The sequence below is a fragment of the Rattus rattus genome, chromosome 10, assembly GCF_011064425.1.
Source record: "Rattus rattus isolate New Zealand chromosome 10, Rrattus_CSIRO_v1, whole genome shotgun sequence".
In the NCBI taxonomy this organism is placed as follows: Eukaryota; Metazoa; Chordata; class Mammalia; order Rodentia; family Muridae; genus Rattus; species Rattus rattus.
Window position 1 is genome coordinate 4,371,875 of NC_046163.1, and position 21,582 is coordinate 4,393,456.

The following is a 21,582-nucleotide window of genomic DNA, read 5'->3' on the forward strand; positions in this document are numbered from 1 at the left end:
CTCTTTCCAGAGATTGAACTTGGGGTATCAGGCACCTTTACCCACTTAGCCATCTCACTGGCCCTATTCCTACTGATTTTAAAGTAACATTAAAGAATATTTTTATTAATTACTTGAGAGCTAGTTCTATACAAGGTAATTTGTTCATACTTACTCCCAGTTCCTCCCCTTATCTTCTCTCAGGTCCACCTCTACCTCCTTACCCACCCCCACCCTCTCAGCACCAGTTTCACATTGTCCTTTAAAAGAAAAAACAAAACAATTTGCCTGTCTATATATGTACTTCAGGCTCTGAGGCCATGCACTAGAGCTTGGTTGGCCTACTAGCCACACCCCTAAAGAAACCCGACTCCTCCTCCCCAAGAGGCCAGCACTGTCCATAGACCCTCAGGCATGGAAGCTCATGAACCCCTTGCCACTCCGTGCTGTTGACTGGCCTGGCTGTGTGGGCAACCCCAACTGTTGTGAGTTCATGTGTTAAAATAACATTTTACTGCTTTCTCTAGTTATACAAGCAACATGATTGTCATAGACAATTTGGAAAATTGTCTGAGCAAACTGAAGAAAATACTCATTAAGAAAGACAGTGCCACTCTTTTTCTCAGCCATTATTTTTCCATCCTCTTTGTTCACTTTTCACTTCTTATTGTAGCTATGGGCAAGTGGACGATAGAGGTCCCTGAGCCTCACCATTGCAAAGACACTGAAGCGAAGCAGGTTTGCAGACAGAGAAATGCCAAGATATCTCCCTGGAGACTTTAGGGGAGTGGTTCTTGGGAGGAAGGAGCAGGGTGAGGGATCTCCATGGGACTCTTCTCTTCTGGCAGGCTTACTGGACATCTGGCATTTTTATCTTCTACCAGCATTCAGGCTCTGTCCCCTCTGTGCCCTCGCTTCTGTGTCCTGGTTGTTGTTGTTGTTTCCTACTTAGTGACATCTCTGTTGTAAAATGTTGAGTGAATTACTGACTCTTTCAAATTAATGTTGAGATCCAAAGAAAACATTTCTTCTTGAGGAGGTTAGACTTAGGCTGTTGGCTAATTCCTGGCAGATACTGACAGTAGGACAGGCAGATCCTGACTAGGGCAGAGAGGTCTGATGTCACCTCAGTTCCAGACTCTATCTCCTTTGCAGGACAGCAAGAGATTAACTTAAGGTTTCTGGGAGATTTTCATTTTTCATAAAAACCTTTCACTAGGTTGAGAGTTGAGAATCTGAGAGCCTTTCTGGTTGGTATCTTCTCTGTCTCTGTCTCTCTCTGTCCCATTCTTCCTTGTACTTGACTAGATCTTAATCTAGTCCTCATTGGCTGAAACTTGATGTGTGGACCAGGTTGGACTCCAAACTTCTCCCTCTTGAGGACTTTAATTACAGCTCGTTCTCTCTCCCTCTCCCTCTCCCATTCCTTCTCCCTCTCCCTCTCCCTCAACCTCTCTCCCTCCCTCTTTCCCTTCCTCCCCCCCACCCCCCACACACATGCAATATGTGTTTCCGTAAGACAGCTGGGGGTGTAGATATCCTGGGGGCTGAGTTTCTAAGAGTTCCTTTTCCAAGCTCGTTGGTTTCTTTTTCCTGCTCTGCCCCTTTACACAGGTGCTTGTTGCTTCCTGACATTTTTGTCCTAGGTCCTAGAACAAAAAGTACTTTTCCTTTTTCTTCCTCCCTTCCTACCTCCTCTTCCTCCTTCTCCTCCTTCCCTGCTTCTTCCTCCTTCCCTTCTTTTTCCTCCTTTTTTGAGACAGGGCTTTACTATGTAGCCCTGGCTCACTTGAAACTCACAGAGGTCTGCCTGCTCCTGCTTCCGGAATGCTGGATTAAAGGCGTGCACCAACACACCCTCTGTGAGAAGGGCTTTTATTCCTAACTCTTCCCCTGAAATGTGTATGCTTTTCAGGAGATGATAAGAAAAAAATAGAAGAGATTTTTATTAGCTATAGTGGTTTTGTAAATTGTAGTGAATAACGTCCATTGTGAATTATAATTTCTTGAAGAATTTGATGTAAGGATTTTTTTACTCTTCCTGCCAGATGTCTCATTAAGAAGAATATATTTCTTAGCTTTGTAGGCAGCCATCTGGTTCCTCTCTTTGCCTCTGCCTTGGCTTCTAAATCTTCTTTTTGCCCATCCGGTGGCAAATCAGTCTGAGAAGTTGCTCAGAGTGACCATGGGGTAGGTATGGGTTCCCATTCTATCCTTAACCTGGAGCCAACACTGGATTTTCCAAGACGCTCTTCCAGGTGTATGAACAGGAAGCCTGCTTCAGTTTTAGAATGAATGGGTCTTTGGCCTACTGTGTTTGATCTTTACTTGTGGGCACAGTAGTGAGTGCTTAATAAAGATATGTTGCATTGAAGTGACTTGAATAAAATATGATTTGTGGGTAATTTTATATTCTTATAAAATCTGTTCCCATCTGAGCTACTTTTCAAATTATATGCTGCTATTCTGAAATTTGCCATTTCCTAAATTTTCTTTTTCCTTTTTAACCCACTTACTTCTGTTGTTCCAAATTTAGGCATATTTAAAGCAGGACCAGGTGGGTATAGAAATAACTGTTGAATTAATTGTTCAGTTCAGGGAAGGTGGGAGAAATGGCTGAAGCAGATTTGAGGGGTAGGGAGGAGTGTCTAGGCAGTAGGTGTAGAAAATGGAAATTTTGCTAATGCGACAAATACCAAAGTTACAGGCTGTTTGGGGGTCTTGGGGGGTGGGGATTAAACACAGGTCCTCACATACTAAGCAGGTACAATACCCTGATCTATGTCTCCACCAATCCCCACCTCTACATTGGCTTAAATTTCAGTTTGCCTTAGAAAAAACTGTAGTAGCATAGTGAGTTCAGGCTTTGCAGCATCCTTACAACTGTCTGTGAGTGTGAAGTACTTTAGTCTTTGGGTTGAGGAGTCCCTGTGCCTCCTAGGCATAGAATCATTTCCCCTCCTTCCCCCACCATCTGCCCTTCAGCACTTGGCCCTTGATTTCCCATGTCTATTCCTGACACCCCTACCCCCATAAAAGTGCAGCAAAAAAGCCATTAGCTTCCTGTCTGCCCTGCTTTTAATCATCTTCCAAGGGCAGCAGCAAGTGCAATCCTAGCCCCTTCTATGTGGGTGTCAGACTGAGCATTTAACTTCTCCTTCTTTATGAAAGTGCACATTAGCCATTCAGAGACTTAATCTCCTAATGATTTGTGTGTGTTGGTAAAAAGGAAAAGCTATCATCCCTGACTGGTATACTCAGATGTTCCCTTTGGTACATTGATGGCAGGATTTCAAAAGAGAAGGGCCATTTAATTTAATTTTGCAGATGGCAGGAGGTGCTGCAGGAAAGCTTGGTCACAATATGCCCCCTCCTAGGAGAGTTGCTTCAGGAAATTCAAGTTGCTGGAGGGATTTAGATGTGAGAAATTTAACCCTCTGGCTTCTTTCCACTTCCTTTCATTATACAATATGGATTGGGATGGGGGACAGTAGGAAGGTGGAGTGTAGACATTGCTAGGTCGAATGACTGGTAGGACATTGCTATTTGTAACGATGCTGTTCTTGGACATATGGATTACAACCAGCTACAGATTAACTCATTTCCTATTAATTATTTTATGGCTTCATCTTTCTTAAATTGCCCCCTAGAGGCCTGAATTTTTTTTCTGTAGTCTGGAGACTGCGCTTGGTGGTTAAGAGATTAAGCTACCCTTTCTCCAGGGCACTAGCACCTTTTAGAGATTAAGAGGGTTTTTCTCTGAACTTTTATTTCTAGGGACTGCCTTCCCACAAAGAGAGCCATGATTCTGATTTGGAGCATAGAACAGCTGGGTTTTTGCTGCTCAGTTCTGTGAAAGTTTTAGGATTGGCAATCCAAACTTCATTTATGAACCAGTAGACAGACTTAGAATCTTGGTGCTTTTCATTCTGGCTCTTGAATAAATTTCATGTTTCAAATCTTGGCAGAGTGAGGAGGAATTGATTTTCTCTATGTTTTAAAGTCGTGTTGTTCTCTAAGGAAGTCTGTTTTAAATACGTTTTTTTTTTTCGTCATCCTAGATAGTATGGGGCAAAATATCCTCATGAAATAAATATCTGTTCCTCATGGAGAAATGAAACTGATAATCACTGGGAAGTTTCATTGTTACTGTCTAACTTTCATAGTGCTAGAAGGTACTGCTGGAGGAGCAAGGGATGGCCAGTCTTACCCAGCAGTGAGCACAGGGAACCACACCCAGGACTGACCTGCCAAGACATGTCCACTGGTGCAGAAGTAGCTTGTGTGACCATACATTACTGACTCAGAGGACACCTGGTCAAGTGAATACATAGCTGCTACCATTATGGGGGCCATCGGTGGTGGGTGACTACAAGACACTGTTTTCTGGATACAGCAGGACAGTTGCATATACGAGTTCACAGCGGTTGAGACAGCATGTAAAAGACCTCTGAAGGCTCAAGTCAGATGATATTCCAGCTTGGAGAGGGGAAGTGGACATTAAGGAGCAGCTGGCAGTTGATACCTGCTGCAAGGGGAAGAGTCAGGTTTTTTTTAAGGATGCAACCCCTAGTAGGTAGACCACCCTCCAGTAAAGCCACACACACACACAGACACACACACACACACACACACACACACACACTTCAAAGTGTATGAACAGAATAAACTGTTTTTGATGAGTTACAAAAACCCAGGAGAGACACTAACTTGGTTGGTAGGGAAGGAGAAATGGATCTGAGAGGAGTGGGCTGAACATGATCAAAATGTATCATATAAAACCCCAAGGAACTGGGCCAGCAGGTAAATAAATAGTTCAGAGATGCACTGTGAACATTTTTTTAAAAGACTTATTTATTTATTATATACAAGTACACTATAGCTGTTCAGACACACCAGAAGAGGGCATCAGATCTCATTACAGATGGTTGTAAGCCACCATGTGGTTGCTGGGATTTGAACTCAGGACCTCTGGAAGAACAGTCAGTGCTCTTAACCACCGAGCCATCTCTCCAGCCCAGTCTTTTAGATCTTGTGCAGAACTCTGTTGCTTTTGCTCTTTCTACCTCCTTTATGATGTCTGCTAACCTCACCCTGTAGTCACTCTTTCTCCCTAGAAATAGAGAAGAGTCTGATATTATTCATTTATCTTAATATGTTTGTCATTAAATTTAATGTGGATGAGCATGTGCATTTCTGTCATTTATCTGCTTCTGTGTTGAAGGCCCTGTTTCTTTTTATAGCCACAAGCAAGTAGGAAAAGAGATATTACATCCTACACCATGTACTCATTTATTCTTCTGTTAACTAAACATAGTTTATCATGTATCAGATGCCACTCTAGGGTCTTTAGTTTGGTTATTAAGATGAATATTTCTGAGCTAGCATTCCAGCAGAGTTTGAGGAAGGAGACCAACCCTACCTGATTAGAGTGCAATTATATAGCATTAAGGAGATAGTGTGTAGAGTAAGTTGGATATCAGTGTCGGGAAGTGAGGTCAGATTTTATTTTAAAATCAGGATAGAGAATGTTTAGGTGAGCTTTGTAGCATAGGTCACATTTGTGCAGAGATTTGAAGGAGGTGAGAATTTAACACTTATGGGAAGAACATTCCAGGCGGAGGACAAACATCTTGTAGCAGATCCCTGAGGCTCAAGTGTACTTGATGTGTTTGAAGGCTTAACAAGAAATCAACTACAGCTGAAGCAGAATGATCTAGAGGAGATGAGGGGGCAGTGCTATAAATGGTCACCAAAGGGGTGAGGTGTGCATAAGAGTTTGTAGAGGACAGAGAAAGGAATGACTGAACATGTTATGCCCGATTAGGACACTGGCTTGATTTTGTAAGCCCTCTGGTTTTAGCCCTGTACCACCAGGTTTTACAGTTTTCCATCTCTGCCATCTTCTCAACTCAGTAAAGACTCTCCTAAAAACCTGGGTGGGGCAGAATGGGTGACTGTAGGGAGAGCACAGAGGATCCTGCACCAGAGCCTTAGTCTGGATCCTCTGCTGTAAATTGGAAGGATCCTTCCCACCTTCCTCCCTGGCACATACAACAAGAAAATTACACAGCTTGCTTTAAACTTAACGTCTCCCTTTGTTCTACTTCAAGGCTCCAAATATTTATGATTTTGACATATTTGGCATTACTTTAGTCAATTTTTGAAGGTGTTTACCACTGTTGACCCTCTTATCGCAGAGAACATCCTTAAATCCTTTTTTGTACTACCTGCTTGATACTTCTAATTCTGGAAATGAACTTCCTGACATCAACTCATCAAATCAGCATAGGCGAAAAGCATGGAGAAACTCACACATGAGAAGAAGTGGACAGGCTGTGTCCATCTTTTCTTTTACCACTGTCAGACTTCAGTCGGGGATGGAGGAAGGATACATTTGATTTTTTCAGGAGCAGCAGCTCTTTCTGGCATTGGTCATATCTGGTCTAGTTTAATCTTCACCTTTTTACCAAGTCTAGTAGTGTTTTTGTTTTCTGAGTGAGGATTAAAGGATTTTTGTTGTTGTTGTTGTTGTTGTTTTCCGGTGGACATTTTATCTTGGATCTAATTTTTTATTGGTTTAGAGTTAGTATTTTGTTTTGTTTTGAGATAAGGTCTTGATACGTAGTCCTGGCTGTCCTGGAATTCACTATGTAGACCAGGCTGACCAAGAACTTGTAGCAAATCTCCTGCCCCTGCTTCTCTAGTGCTAGAACTGCAGCTGAGCCACATATGCAATTATTAGTTTTGTTTTTAAGAGTTCTATGTTGCCCTTTAAAAGCTTCCAAAGTGATTCTGGAACACTGTTCACAGCACTGTATAATACTTATTTGACTAGAGTTTTTCTTCCTGTAGATTGTGATCCTTTTGCTGGGCAGGTTATGAATTCAGTTTCTTTAAAAACTTAAATGAAATAATTTTTTTAAGCACAGAAAGAATAAAAGAAAATTGTATATAGAAAATAAATATGACTGCATCAGAAAATTTAAGAGTGATTGTACACATCACACGTGTGTGTGCTTTGTTTTATACATGTTCATACTTAGTCAGGGTGTAACATGAACCACTCGTCCTGGGGGTTGACCAAAGAGTTCAGAACGTTGCCTTAGCCTGTCAAAAATTTACACTTGTGTATTATAAGACTATAGATAGAAATGAAAGCCTTTCAAGGAATACAAGTTATTTTTCTGTCAACTATCAAAGAAATTTAAGAGAGGAAGAATTTACTTTGGCTTATGATTTCAAGGGATACAGTTTTTAATGGTGTCAGGAAGCTCCATGACAGTGGGGCATGAGACTAAGACCCCTCACCTCTTACCATCTCAGGGGCTGACTTTCAGCTGACTTCCTCCTCATATCCTTTGCTTTCAGTCTGGGGCCCCAGCTCATGGGATGGGGCTACATCTGTCCCCTCAATCCTCTCTGGAAGCACCCTCATAAAGACACACCCATAAAGATGATGCACAATGTCTACTTGTTTCTAAGGAAGTTGGGGAAATCAAAATTAACTGTCAGAGAAGGTGTTATTTTGGTAAAATATTGATCTTCAAATGATATTTTTGTTTAAAAGAATGCTGGCTTGGGTTTGCAACTCTTTTGTCAAAGTGGGCATGATGGTTAGTATTATCAACTACTGTCTTTAAAAACACCGAGGAGACAGTCTCCTACAAACACTTATGGGGGTCTCTAGATTGTTAGCCTCCAGGCAGGCCTGTGAGGGGTTATCCAGATGGATTAACTGAGGTAGGAAGACCTGTCTGCTAAGAATAGCACAGTTCCATGGGCTCTAGTCCTGGACTAAAGAAAAAAAATTATACTGAGCAATCCTTCCTCGCTTCCTGACTGTGCAACAGGACCAGCTGCCTCATGCCAAGCCCTTCCTCCATTAACTTGCTTCTTGACAAGTGTTTGGTTCGAGCAATGAGAAAAGGAATTAAGATATTGGAAGAGCTGTGCCAGGACATCATGTTGCCCAGGTCAGCAGGAACTAAACTTGTTGTTTCTCTTGCACAAAGAATTGTGCAATTTCCAGTGGGAACTCCCCACTGGAGGTGGAGAAGCAGGGAAAAGAAGAGTGGAGAAAGAGCCAGATACACAGAAATCTTTATTGTGCATCTTTGCTAGCCCAGCTCTGAGGCTTTGTTGGAGTCTTCCAAAGAGTCACTGTTGAAGACGGGGAAAGCCTAACTTATTTTCATTAATTTCAGTTCAACATTGATACAGGTTTGTGGTATGGGAATGTGAAAATAAGACATGGTGTTAGACGTAAGGTGCTCCTAGCCTTGCTGGGAAATAAATGTGAGCTGCCAGTTTCCTTCCAGTGTGTTGAGTGTCATAAGAGAATTGTTCAAGAGCTACAGAGTGAGATCATAAAGTAGAGGAATTATGCTGTAAGCTTTTTTTCCCTGAAAAATGTGCCATTTAATAAAAAGAACTAGGGACCAAGGAGATGATGGCTCATTGGTTAAGAGTGCTTGTTGCTTTTGCAAAGAACCCAGGTTCAGCTCACCACTAACACCCACATCGTGTGAATCATAATTGCCTATGACACCAGGTGTACATGTGGTGCACATACATACATACATGTAAACATTCACACATATACATAAAATAAAGCAAATAAACCCAAGAATAGGGATTTCCTTTATAGAATTTGGGAAAGCTACTCTGCTGAAAAAGAAAATGAAGTTTCTTAGTCTGTCTAGTCCAGACATGGTGCTGACTAGTTTGTATCTTTTACTCAAATGTGTTCTATTGTTTTGTTCAATATTAAAATCAGTTTGGGGCCATTGTCACTACCAAGACCAAGATGGCCAGGAAAATCTCCACCTTCCTCAAGAATGCCTGCGCAAAGGAGCCAGTGCTGGTAGTGTCTGTCCTCCTCTGTCTGGGGCCTCGCTATAATTATCCCTATGGTTAGCCCCAACACCAAGTATGTTGGCATGATCAACCAGGCCACACCCTACAACTACCCAGTGTCTGCGAGAGATAATGGGAACATGCCTGATGTGACCAGTCACCCACAGGAGCCTCTGGGCCCAAGCCTGGAAAGGCTGAAGAACCTGGGAATGCTTCTGCTGATGAAAGAGGTCCCTTTCCTGTTGTCCTCCAATAAAAATATGAATACTAACACCCTCCACCCAATAAAATCAGTTTTGACATAATTCATGCCCAGTCTAGAGACATATAAGATCATTTAAATTATTTTTCTTCTAAATGCCCTTTAAAAATACAAGCATATACTAGGAGCTTGAGTGTTTTTTTGTTTGTTTGTTTTGATGGAACCTGTAGTATTCTGTTTTTATTTTCTTGATCTTTAATATCAGCAGTAACTTTTTAAGACATGTGAAATCATGACTAATTTTGCAATAATAATATCAACATAAGTCACATGCTCTATTCAGGGACTTTAATGCCAGGCCTTCCAGCGTAAGGTCGATTGACTGCTGTCGGCTCCATTAGCCTAAGCCTGGCTTATGACTCAGTGAGTTGACTGAATCCAGACCTAAGCTTTAATGTTTTGTATTTGGTTTTAATTTTATTTAGTTCAGTGTTTTTTATTCTTAGCTGACTTGGCTCTGAATTATGTTCCAACGTCAAGTATATTCTAAATATGCCCATCTATGGATTTGAACATGAGGATGTCTCCTCCCCTCTCTTGAGGTGTGAAACAACCAGGCAAAGCATTTCTTGTGTTTTTCTGGTGGTCGAGTTAAAGTCCTTTTCGCTTCTGTTGTTGACTCATGTGGTTGAGACATAGCTTTTGGTGTATAGTGGGTAGGCAGGGCAGAAATACTTAACCACAGACGCTCAGATGGGGAAAAAGAAACCTAGGCCTAACTGGCCTGACTCATGCAGTTTTCTTGCTGTTGCTCTACTGCCTAACTCACTGGACTGATCATTTGCAAGATCATAGCTTACGGTCATTTCTGGCTAACCTTTGGTTCACCATGCTCTTTGTGCTTGGGAGGAATTTCAGTTTTTATGGAAGATGCAGGTTGAAGGAGTCATTAGAAGAAGACTGCACTCCTGACCTCTCCAAAACTGAAATGGTTCATTCTTTCTTGTGTTTGGGCACTCCAGAGGGTGTGCTTACCATCTTTGAAAGCAGTTTGCTGTATAATTTCTATATGAGATCTTTAAGGGCTTGCTTGCCATTGCTCTTAGGAGCAGTCCTATGCTGCTCAGTACCTGGTATTGTCCAGCATTGTGCCCTCTGCCTCTTCTGTCAGTCTTTGCTCACCTTCCTACTTAAAGTTGGATGTTCTAGTTAGTCTGGATTTCTTTTGTTATTTCAGTTCCTCCAATGAGTCTTTCTGTCCCCTTTCCTCTGGACCACTGAAATACACTCTTCCCTTTGGCTTAGGGAACATTTCCTGTACTCCTTTTCTGGGTAACCCGGATCCTTGAAGTCTGGCTTCTGGAAATAACTTCCTGAGTATTGGACCAAATAGGCTTGCTTCTTTTCCTAATAATGAGCTTATCATGTTACAATTCCTTCTCACGGTCTACCTTCTCTAGAGGACATTCCTTTGGAAGGCAGGCTGCTGCTTAAAATGAGAAAGTCTCATATGTGTTGGCATTTCCCAATATTTAAAAATTTATAAACTCTTCTCAGGATAATATAATTCCATGGTATCCCTCAGGAGTTTAAATAAGTATCATTTTTATAAACTACAACAAAGATGCGAATTTAGGCAAATTTTTCTTTTAAAGTATATTAAGATATATATTTTAACATACTTTAAATATTAATAACTTTTGTTATATGTAAACCTATCTAGCAAGTGATGTGCACTAACTTTTGAAATAAAGTATGTAAGAAAAGATTTGATTTGTAAAAAAAAGATTAAAATGATATGTTTGGTTTAGATCAAATACACATTAATGTACTTAGAAGTTTAATTATTTGTTCACTTGTTTAGAAAATTGTGACTGACATTATATTGCTGTGGGCTAGTTGGAGGGTCGGGGACAGGACCCCGTTTTCTTGATGGAACGTGTGTGTCTCCTGACAAAGGCACTTTGAAGGTTCTCATTGGCCGCTGTGATCTTGTGATTCTGGTTACTACATGCCTAGAAATATAAGCATAGTGAAAGTGATAACCTTTATCTTCTACTTAAAGACTGTCATAGGCCATCACTCATTTGCAAGATGGCCTCGTGCTGGGTTCTAGTAACAGTAATGAAAGAGAAAGATTGTTACAAGGGACTTTGAGATTTAGGAAAAACCTTGCTAATTTTTGCTCTGACTGGGATAGTGTTCATGGTATTTGGCCAGCCCTGGGGCAACTGAAACTTGGTTTCATAAAGTTTCCTCTTAAGAAGAGTTCATTAATTATAAAAAAAGCCCTGTGGGCATATACATTGAGTCCTTTTGTATCTGTCATAAATAATGGAGAGAAAACATTTGTCAGAACAGAGCTGACTAGATAATGCATCTCCCTCTTCTGAATTTTTGTGGGGTTTCTTTTTAAAAATTTTTCAAAGACCAATTTTATTTATGTGTGTATCTGTGAGAGCATATGCTTTGTATATGTGTTTTTCTACAAAGGCCAGGAGAGAGTATCAGACTTCTTGGAAATGGAGTTATAGAACATTGTAAGTCACCTACTCTGGGTGCTGGGAACTGAACTCAAGTTCCCTGATCCGCTGGGCCTTCTCTCCAGCGCTTTTTTCTTTTTAAAAGGAATAGTTACTGACTCTTTGGGGTATTAGCAAATAATCATGACAAAAAGTCTTGGGGAAAAAACAATAAGTTGTCTCAAATCTCATAAAATCAAAGCAACTCTTTGTTTGCTAAATGCATATTCTTTGAAGACTTTCTATATGTTGCTCATTAAGGCATCAAGGTTTAACAGGGAATGAAACAAATTCTGTGTGTCATCATGGGGCTTGTGTCAAGGGAGAGGGGAGCACAATAAATACCTAGAGTTATGCATATAGAAGTTGGAGTGGACAAATTGAAATGAACATTAAGGCTGGGATTAGATCTCTCAGTCCTGCTTTGAGAAGACAGCCTCTGAGCAGAAAACTGACTGAAGTGAAGGAGCAAGGTATGCAAAGGTTGGCAAAGGTGCTTCAAGCTAACGGAAGCAAATGTGAAAGCTTCCCTTAGCTGAGATAGAGGCGGGCTTGCTTGTCTTATGGCCAGAGAGGGCGAGTTTCAGAGCAGCTGGGCCATGTAAGGGTTTAGGAAGTTTTCACCCTTTCTTCTGTGGGAGGCCATCAGAGGGTGATGATGGACGGCCAGGAGGAGCAGTGAGTCAGAACAAAGCCATGGCACATTACACTTAACATGCAAGTAGAGAATGAATGGGTGGCTGGGCTAAGAAGAGGTTGGATTCAGGAGGCAATTTGAAGGCAATTTCAGTTGACAGAATACGAAAGAGAGATTTCTCAGCAGTAACTGAAGGGCTTTGGACTGGCAGGTAAAAAAGTGCCGTTATTAGAATAGGACCCAGGAGAGACAGAGGCCAGGGCTTGTATCAGAGTTTCAGTTTGGGCTTAGGTTGTGGATACCTGTTAAGAGAACTAAGGAGAGATGGCAAGTCAGTTCTGGGAGGCTGGAGAGGGCTCGAGTATAGCTAGGTATAGACGTAAAAAGAGGAATTCCAGCAGCAGTTGTTTGGAATAATTCTTGCCAGTGAGGAGTTCTGTGCCTTCTTCAATAGAGGGAAGTAATGAGGGAGAAGATATTAGTCATATTCTTTGAGGGAGAGACTTGCTGTTTTCTAGTTTACTAAAGGCAGCTCGGTGTGTTTTAAAACATCAACTACTCGAGGATAAGGACCAGTGTTGGCCCTGGCAGAGTGTGGTATTGCTCGTAGATTGAACGTGGCACCCGGAACCTGCTTCACAACGCTGTGCACTTGCATTATTTCACTTTCTGTAACTTTTTGTTTATTCCCCACTATCTTGCTAACTTTGAGGGAGAGTTTTTGTCCATGTAATCTCAGAGTACTAGGAAATAATAATTGCTTAATAATAATAATAATAATAATAGTGTTGTGATGACTGTAAGAAAGAACCTCAGCTTGAAAGTTTAGCTACTTGGGTTCCAATTCTGAATCTACAACCAAACAGTGATATTCACCAGTACTCTTCTCTTCCTTGGGCTTTGCTTCTCACTTCTGTCTAGCAAGACTTTTTAAGAGCCCTGGAATTAGTAAGTTTGTAGAAAGGCAAGTGAGCAGAGTAAAGAGCACAACTTGGCAGGGCATCCTGCTTTGTTTCCTGGGGATCAATTTGGAGAGGAACTGATTAGTGTTGGGATCAGAAGTCTCAGTAAGAAATAATGGGGGAGAGAACCTGATGAAAGCCTCAATTGTGTTCTTATATAACACCTTCTGGAAGGTACTGTGAGTCAATATTCTTGAGGTAGCTGAGGTGACATCATATGTTTGTGAAAGGACTAAAAGCAGGTGAGGTAGATTTTGTGGAAAAGACTGGCAATCAGACCAGGTTCCCAGTGGGAAATATGGGCTAGTATTATGTTTCATGTTGGCAACAGAGCCTGTGGGAGTCGGAGTACCTGTTTCCAAGATGCCAGCGCACCAAGAAGGGAAGGATACACCTCTGGGACTTTTCTAAAGAATGTGTCATTTTTCTTCTAGCCTGCCTTCACACTCCCATTTTTTTCCTTAAATATGTGTGGTATTTATGACTGAATTTGAGAGGTTCTGGAATATGGAGATGAATTTTGGAAGGCCAAAGAAACGAACTCTTATTTCAGGATTAAAGCATTAGGGAACACAATCCCCATCTGAACCTTGATGAATTCACCAGGTGTTCTCTGAATTGAGGACAGTTTCCAGAGGACTGGTTCATCTGCACTGGAAGTGCTATCATTTAAAGGTACATGCGTGTCAGTGAAGCAGAGCCTTGATTATTTTTGCTAAAAGATCAGCATCTTCCAATGATACCCTTACTGAAACCTGTTAGCACCTTTTAAAAGAAAGATATAAATCTCCTTCTAACTCCCAAGACGTGTAGTTAGTAGTGTCTCAACTGTACCCAGGCATAGACCAAGAGGCAAACTGCCCAGGGGAGACCCTGTTGGCTATGTCTGCTGATCCTGAGTTTGAACCTAAAACATTACTTGCTGTGGTTCGATTGGACATCCATCAAAAATAGTAGAATAATGATGTTCTAGCCAGTGGAGTTTAGTCATGACCAAGCCTGCCCAGACATACTGCTTGCACAATCTGCTATAGTGATATTCAATGCAGAACTAATTTCACCCTAAAAGTTGAGAAATAGAAACCAAGAATTCTTTATGGTGTCTGTTTGGGGCCATTTCTCTGTTAGTAGAAAGGAACTCAACCTCAAAAGAATACACTGTACCAGTTGGTGTAGTTAAAGATATTCAAGTGTGTGTGTGTGTGTGTGTGTGTGTGTGTGTGTGTGTGTGTGTTTGTGTGTGTGTTAACAGTCACATACTATAAAATTCATTCCTTAAAGTGATTCAGTGTGTTTTCACATACTCACAAAATTGTGCAAAAGCAAAACAGCAAAGTTAAATTTTGACTTGAATCAATGAATGAAATAGCAAAGGTCACTCTTGAGTACATGAAACTCATTTAAAAACTGTAGACCTTTCAAAAAAAGATTTCTTTTTCTTGTATCACTTTTAAATATGGTAGAAAAAGTTATTTTTCTTAAGACTCACAGTTTGATTTCCTTTTGTCATTGGTTATATTTGATTCTTGGGTCTTCACATTTACTCCGTGAGTTGTTAGATAGAAGAGTCGCGGCATAACCAAGACTTAGGTGCCCAGAGGAGAGTACTTTGGGCACTCCTCCCTCCGTGCAGCTAGTCCATGGCGGTCCTAGTACTTGGTACTTTATAGATACCCAGGGTGCTTTCATAGCTCAGAGGCAGCACTTTTAGAAAGTATAGCTTGGCTTCTCCTGCATAGTCTAGAGAGAGAAGCTACAAGGGCCCTGTCATCTCCAAGGACTTCTCTGTGAACTACAAAGGAGACTTGTAAAGTCTTGATTTGGTATGGTAGAACATGATGTGAATAGTGTGTCTTTGAGTGTGTTCACATGTGCACATGAGCACTTGAGCACACAGGGAACTTTGAGAAATTCCTTGTGCTTTTATAAATTGCCCCTTTTTCTTTCTGCCCTTATGGTCATCCAGAGTATGGAGGGGTCTTCGGCCTGGGCACATGGCCCAAGTGTGCTGACAATCAGTGCACTATTGTTTCTTTCTCCTTATGTGCGTGGACAGAGGCTGGCACAGCTGCCTTATTGAGGACCACTGTTTGTTGTAACAACAGCAGCCGTACATTCTGCTCTCCACAGAGCAGCCATTCTGTCTTGGAAGAGGGGACCCAAGGGTAGGGGTGGCTGGAATCTTTCTTACTGCCTTCTTCAGTGTTCTAAGGATAACAAAGGCGAGACTTCCTTCTACGCATGATGTAGGGGAGGGGTGCTATGTCACAGACTAGGGACAGGTGGTGTCTATTAGTAGGCTCTGCTGGATTGGGGTAGGGATATCATTTCTCCCCTTTTCTTCTGGATGTGTTCACAAGGGAAGGGAAGGACTTTCTTTGAAGCTGCCATGGAGAACAGATCTAGGATATAGGGAAGGGATCCAGTCTGGTTGTGGATTAGTCATCAAAAATATGTGATGGCTTGGGGCCCTGAATCTTCCTCTGCAGGAAGATGAAGTTGAGATTCCAGAGATTTAAAAAAACCATTTACTCATTGCCAATTCAACATGGAATCTCATGCTGGTGAACTTCTAAGACACATTGATATAACTCACACGTGGTCTCTGTTATGTGGATCATGTGGATAGTACAATTTCAGGGTAGCCTACCATCACCATCACCACGACCACCACGACCACCACCACCACCTCCTCCTCCTCCTCCTCTTCTTCCTCTTCTTCCTCCTCCTCCTCCCCCTCCTTTTCCTCCTCTTCTTCCTCCTCCTCTTCCTCCTCCTCTTCTTCCTCCTCTTCTTCCTCCTCTTCCTTCTCCTCTTCTTCCTCCTCTTCTTCCTCCTCTTCCTCCTCCTCCTCCTCTTCCCCTTCCTCTTCCCCTTCCTCTTCCTCCTCTTCCCCTTCCTCTTCCTCCTCCTTCCTCCTCTTCTCTCCTCCCTCTCCCTTCTCCTTCTCCCACCTCCTTCTCCCTCTTCCTCCTTCTACCTCCCCTACCCTCCTTCTCCTCCTTTTTTCCTCCCGGAGCTGAGGACTGAGCCCAGGACCTTACACTTCCTAGGCAAGGGCTCCACCCACTGAGCTAAATCCCCACCCCCTACTTCTTGAATTACATTAGTATCATGGGACTCTGTCTATAATCCCCAGAACAGTCTAGAGTGTTTCTTTCTGCATCCCTGGCTAAGAGGTTATTAGTCTTAAGAGAGTCATAGATGTCTCAGAAGGTCTTGATAGCCTCAGTATACCTCTTTCTCCCTTTGTATCTTTGTTCCTGGACAGCCATTATGCTCTAAGAGATGATTCTTATTTAATGGACAAGTTTTAAGTAATATTGATGACCCACACATGCTCTCTACCCCCAATCTTTCTACCTACTGGCAATTACTGCTGTCTTTTCATTAATATCTACAAAGGGGGCAGATGCTTCTAGCAGTGATCATAAAAAGGGATTTTATCCTTAAGAGATCCAGATTTAGGACAGGAACCATATTCATGACATGATCTCTGTAGATCTCTTGCACATGCGCACACACACACACACACACACACACACACACACACACACACACACACACACAAACACTCCTACACCCCCTTGTAATCAGACTCTAGAATACAAGAACAAGAGAGCTTTGATGAGTGATGATGCAGGCAGCTTTTTTGTGAAGCATTCTGCTTGCTGGAGACAATCCTTCAGTGCTCAGTTTCAGTTCAGGTTGGGTTACTGGAGGGCTGGCCAGCATTGGTGGTTGGCAGGAGAAAGAGATGAGGAAGAAGATTGCTCTTGGAGATTACCTAGGGTCATTTGCAAAGAACTAGCTGTGTCTGTCATACAGTGATACCTACAGAAACAGAAACTTTATAAAAAAAAGAAGATAGGAACAGATTTTGGACTTTAAGTATTCTAAGGCAAAACCCAGTGCACCCTTGTCAATCCTCATTGCTTTAAGAAAGGAGTGGTTACAAAGATTTCAGGATCATGGCCCTTATACTAAAATTTCATCTAAGGCTCAGATGAAAACTTCATTCTTCCCCTTCCCCACCTGCCAGATCTATGGGAAAAGAACTTGAAGCTTTGTAAGGAACTGCATAAAATAGATCCTTCCTTTCAGCCTCAGTTGGAGGCGTGCTTGGAGGTGAGCGTGCTGGCAGAGGAGGGATGAAACAATTGCTCTATTTTGATGCTAATGGAGACTGGCTGTAAACTAAGCTGGGCATACACTGTGTGCCTACTCCGGGCAAGAGAGCTGCCCAGTGTTGGCAGGCTGTTTGCCACGAATGCCAAGTCTCTTATCAGCAAACCATGTAGTATTATATTCAAGGCAGGTCCAGTTGCAGCTGAAGCTGCCATTGCTGTGGTTCCACACTGATGGCGATCTATGCTAGCCCCATGCAGGACTGGGTAGGACTCTGCCAGCAGAAGCATAACCAGACATAGTTCTGCCTCTGACTGAGACGACGACGACGACGACGACGACGACGACGACGACGACAACGTCGTCGTCGTCATCATCATCACCACTATCTTTTGCTGCTCTTCCACCTCTAAAGATAGGTTCTTGAAGATTCACGTTCTGTGATATTAAACTATGAAGCCACTTGACCTTAAATGTGATTTTCTAGAAGTCATGGTAAATATTTTGTTTGTGGTTGCTGCCATTTGACCTTGGAAAGGCATCTTTCTACCTCCCTGCTTCTCAGTTGCTGAAAAACATTTTGAAATGATGAGAAAAAGTATAAAAAATAAAGTGAGTCATATGCCTGGGTTTGAGTCCTAGCTTACTGGGATTTAATCACTTGTTTTCCTTAAGACTCAGTAATTCCATCTTTAAAATGGGGTTAGCAGGGGTTGGGGATTTAGCTCAGTGGGAGAGCCCTTGCCTAGCAAGCTCAAGGCCCTGGGTTCGGTCCTCAGCTCTGGAGAAAAAAAAAAGACAAAATAAATTTATTTTAAAAAAAAATGGGGTTAGCATAATTCACCCAATTCTTCTTTTGGATTTCCTGGCCAGAAAAGAACCCAAATTCTGGATAGTGTTGGCTATAGTAAATTGTTAGCACTGAATATTATTTTGTCTCTTATGTAACTTTTTCTAAGTCACAAATAGTCTCCAGTGGTCCAAAAAGAGTTGTTAGAGGTTTTTGGAGGTGCCTTATATCACAGGGCCAATTCCGTAGGCTTTGATACCACAGGGTACAGGGAACAAGCATGTGTAAGGCAGGTAAATATCTGTGTGTGCGGTGTATATTTAGAGCTGTCTGTCTGACCACACTCTTTTGTTTTCTTGCAGAGATCCGGGCTCAGCTCACAGAGCAGATGAAATGCCTAGATCAGCAGTGCGAGCTCCGGGTGCAGCTGTTGCAGGACCTGCAGGACTTCTTCCGCAAGAAGGCTGAGATTGAGATGGACTACTCTCGCAACCTGGAGAAGCTAGCCGAGCGCTTTCTAGCCAAGACACGAAGCACTAAGGACCAGCAATTTAAGTACGGACTTCATGGAAATTGTTTTTACAAACTTTGAGAGTGAGGTCTAGGGTACAGAGAAGGAGGGGTTGCCACTTAGATCCAGGTTGATTTCAAAGTTGTTGAAAGCCCTCAATAATCCTTCCTTTTTCACATTAGTCTTAAATGGACAGTTGTCTAAACAGATCAAAATAAATGGGGGAGCCCAGCTAATGAGTTTTATACCTTTTCCTGTATGTCTGCCACTGGTCAAAAGTGTGTGTATTCAAGAGAGTTATTAGCATATGTAATAGGTTTCTTTATGACATATATATGCATATATACTATTTTTCAATTATATTTACTCCCTCCTCTACCATACCATCGTACTACTCTCTCCTGCTCCCTCCCACCTACTAATTCCCTTCCTCTTCCTAGCTAGCCCCAAAGGGAAGACTTCTTAGACATTCATGAAACTAATACCTTATTGCACATTCCTTGAACTCCTTCATAATGCCTTGAGATATGGCAGAGAGCAAGCATTTCCTTTCCATGTGGCATTTTAATTAGGATGAGGTGGGGAATAAACACATTACAATCAGGCATTTGAAGTTGAGGTGAGTACTGCGGATGTGTAGTGCAGTTGGTGCAAGGACTGGAAAGGGAGCCATTTCTATTCCTGTGACTATTACTTTATGTTTGATGTGTTCCAGCTTATTCCTGACTTACCTTACACTGAGTAATAATGCAGTTGCTAGCCCTCCCACCCCGTTTTAATTCTTGCTCCGTACTGTGCTCTGTCCTGGTTCCTCTGGGAATAAGATAAGCTATAGAATACTTGGTTAACAGGGAAAAGAACTATAAAGTATATAGAAAGGGGGGGGGTTAATAGAGATAGAAGAAAATAGATATTTTCAAAAGCAGGGAAAAACAAGGTTAAGTAAGTAGAATGGGTCCCAAAGGATAATGCTTTGACAGCAAGCATAGAATTTCACATTTGACATGCCCTGTGGTAATGAGCCCTTGAGGATATTATGTTGAAAAGTATGGGCAAAATTGTGTGTGTGTGTGTGTGTGTGTGTGTGTGTGTGTGTGTGTGTGTGTGTGTGTGTGTATGTATGTATGTATGTATGTATGTATGTTTAAATCAAAGAGAAGGATATTAAGTTTGGGGGGGTAGTGCATATAGAATTGGATAACAGAACAGTGGTTATGTATTAGTGTTAGTAAACTTAGTTAGTTCCTGTGACCAGATAACTAAAATAAATAAACTATGAGGAGAAAAGTTTTCTCGCCTCATGGTTCCAGAGGTTCTCAACCCACAGTTGTTTGATCCTGTTTTGGGGGAACTTGTGGCAGCATATGACAAGAGCATAATGGGGAGGTCTGTTCCTTTTTGATGGTCAAGAAGCAGAGAGAGGATGGGACTAGCAATCCATTAAGGACAGTCCCCCAGTGTGCCAACCTCCTGTAACTAGGTCCTACCTCCTAAAGAGTCTGCTGCTGTCCTCAGATCCACCACAGTAAGCAAGTCTGTAACACACAAGCCTTTGGTGGACATTTTAGTCTTCTGTGATAGCAGTATTCAAGGGTTGTTTGAGAAAGTAAACAGGGTTGATAACTGATTAGATAAAAAGAATCTTACTGGTCACAAGAAACCTGATGTCTGTCTCTAAGCTAGGAACCCGAATAATTGTGGTGTCTTTTCTAAACATATAAGCATTGAGGAAGTGGGTGTTTTAAATAGTGACTCCATTTTGAGCATGTTGAGTTTGAGACATTGTAAGGATTTTAGGTCCCCATTTTGAGATGTGGTGCTGCCGACCAAGTGGTTTTGAGTGGGAATATTTATTGAAATCTTTAGTGTAAACAATAGTGCAGATGTTAATGAAAGAAGAAGAACCCAGTGCTAAATAAAAACCTAAGGCTCAGAAGGCCTCCCAGCGTTGGGAGGTAGTAAATATTAGGAGAAAGGAAAGTGTCTAAAAGGAATGAGTAAGAAAAGTTGGTCCCTACTCCCAGGCAGGATGGAGGGCCCTGTGTCTCAGGGAGCTAGAATTATTGGAAGGAGTAGCTGATTTGAGTCAATTTCAGCAGTTTCTTACTAATAACTTTTATTAATAACTAATAACCTTACTAATAACCTAGGCGTTCTGAGAGAAGCAGAGCCAAGTAAGGTGAGCCCGGAGGCTGGAGTGGTTAAGATGCTTGCTGCCCTTGAGAGGCTCCAGGTTGGATTCTTAGACCCCTGTCAGGCAGTTCACGCCATCTGTAGCTCCAGGAATCTGTTGCCCTCTTCTGGCCTCTATGAGCACTGTACTCAATCACACACACACACACACACACACACACACACACACACACACACACACACACTCTCACACACACACACAAATATAAATGAAGTAAATCTTTTTTTAAAAAAAGAGCTTGAAAACAAAAGGCTCTCTCTCAGAATGGAACACCTGAATTGCCGTGTTTTATGCGTCAAAAATGGTCACATAATAAATAGCACGCTTACGCGGTACAGCGTACTAGCAGAGGTGTTGGATGAGTCACATGGATAAGATGATAACCCCAGTGAGCATCTGGAGAAGCCACAGACCTGGTTGACTTCTGTCTTGTCTCACCAGTGTGGTGATGGGACCTCTACTCAGTTTAGCACTACTGATGGAACCTTCATTTTGCCACTTCCCGCTCAATTCTGAGTTAAGAAAGATAAGCAAGTGCTCGAATGCTTGTGTACTGTAAGCATCGCTGCAGAGACAGCTGTGCTCCTGCAGCTGCGCTGCCATTTTGTAGGTAGCACGAACAAAATTTGGCCTTTTCCTTTCTAATCTGTTCTTTCTTCCTTGCTCGCTCTTTCTTTCTTCCTCCCTCCCTCCCTCCCTCCCTCCCTCCCTCCCTCCCTCCCTTCCTTCTTTTCTTTGATACAGAGAAGACACTTTAGGCATGACTACTTCGGTTAAGATAGGTGTGGCTACTATAAT

At 42.1% G+C, this 21,582-nt stretch overlaps 1 protein-coding gene and 1 pseudogene across 2 annotated transcripts in view; both read left to right on the forward strand.

Moving 5' to 3' along the window:
• The window catches only part of Srgap2 (SLIT-ROBO Rho GTPase activating protein 2), a 220,975-nt gene that overhangs the window by 70,883 nt on the left and 128,510 nt on the right, over positions 1–21,582 (forward strand). Inside the window, exon 3 of one of the 2 annotated variants that reach the window (XM_032914707.1) lies at positions 18,442–18,634. In XM_032914707.1, the coding sequence (XP_032770598.1) occupies positions 18,442–18,634 (193 nt within the window). Of the gene's footprint in view, positions 1–18,441; positions 18,635–21,582 lie in introns of those variants that run through there. The other variant, XM_032914706.1, reaches the window with a different exon arrangement.
• LOC116910994 lies at positions 4,945–10,770 on the forward strand (annotated as a pseudogene).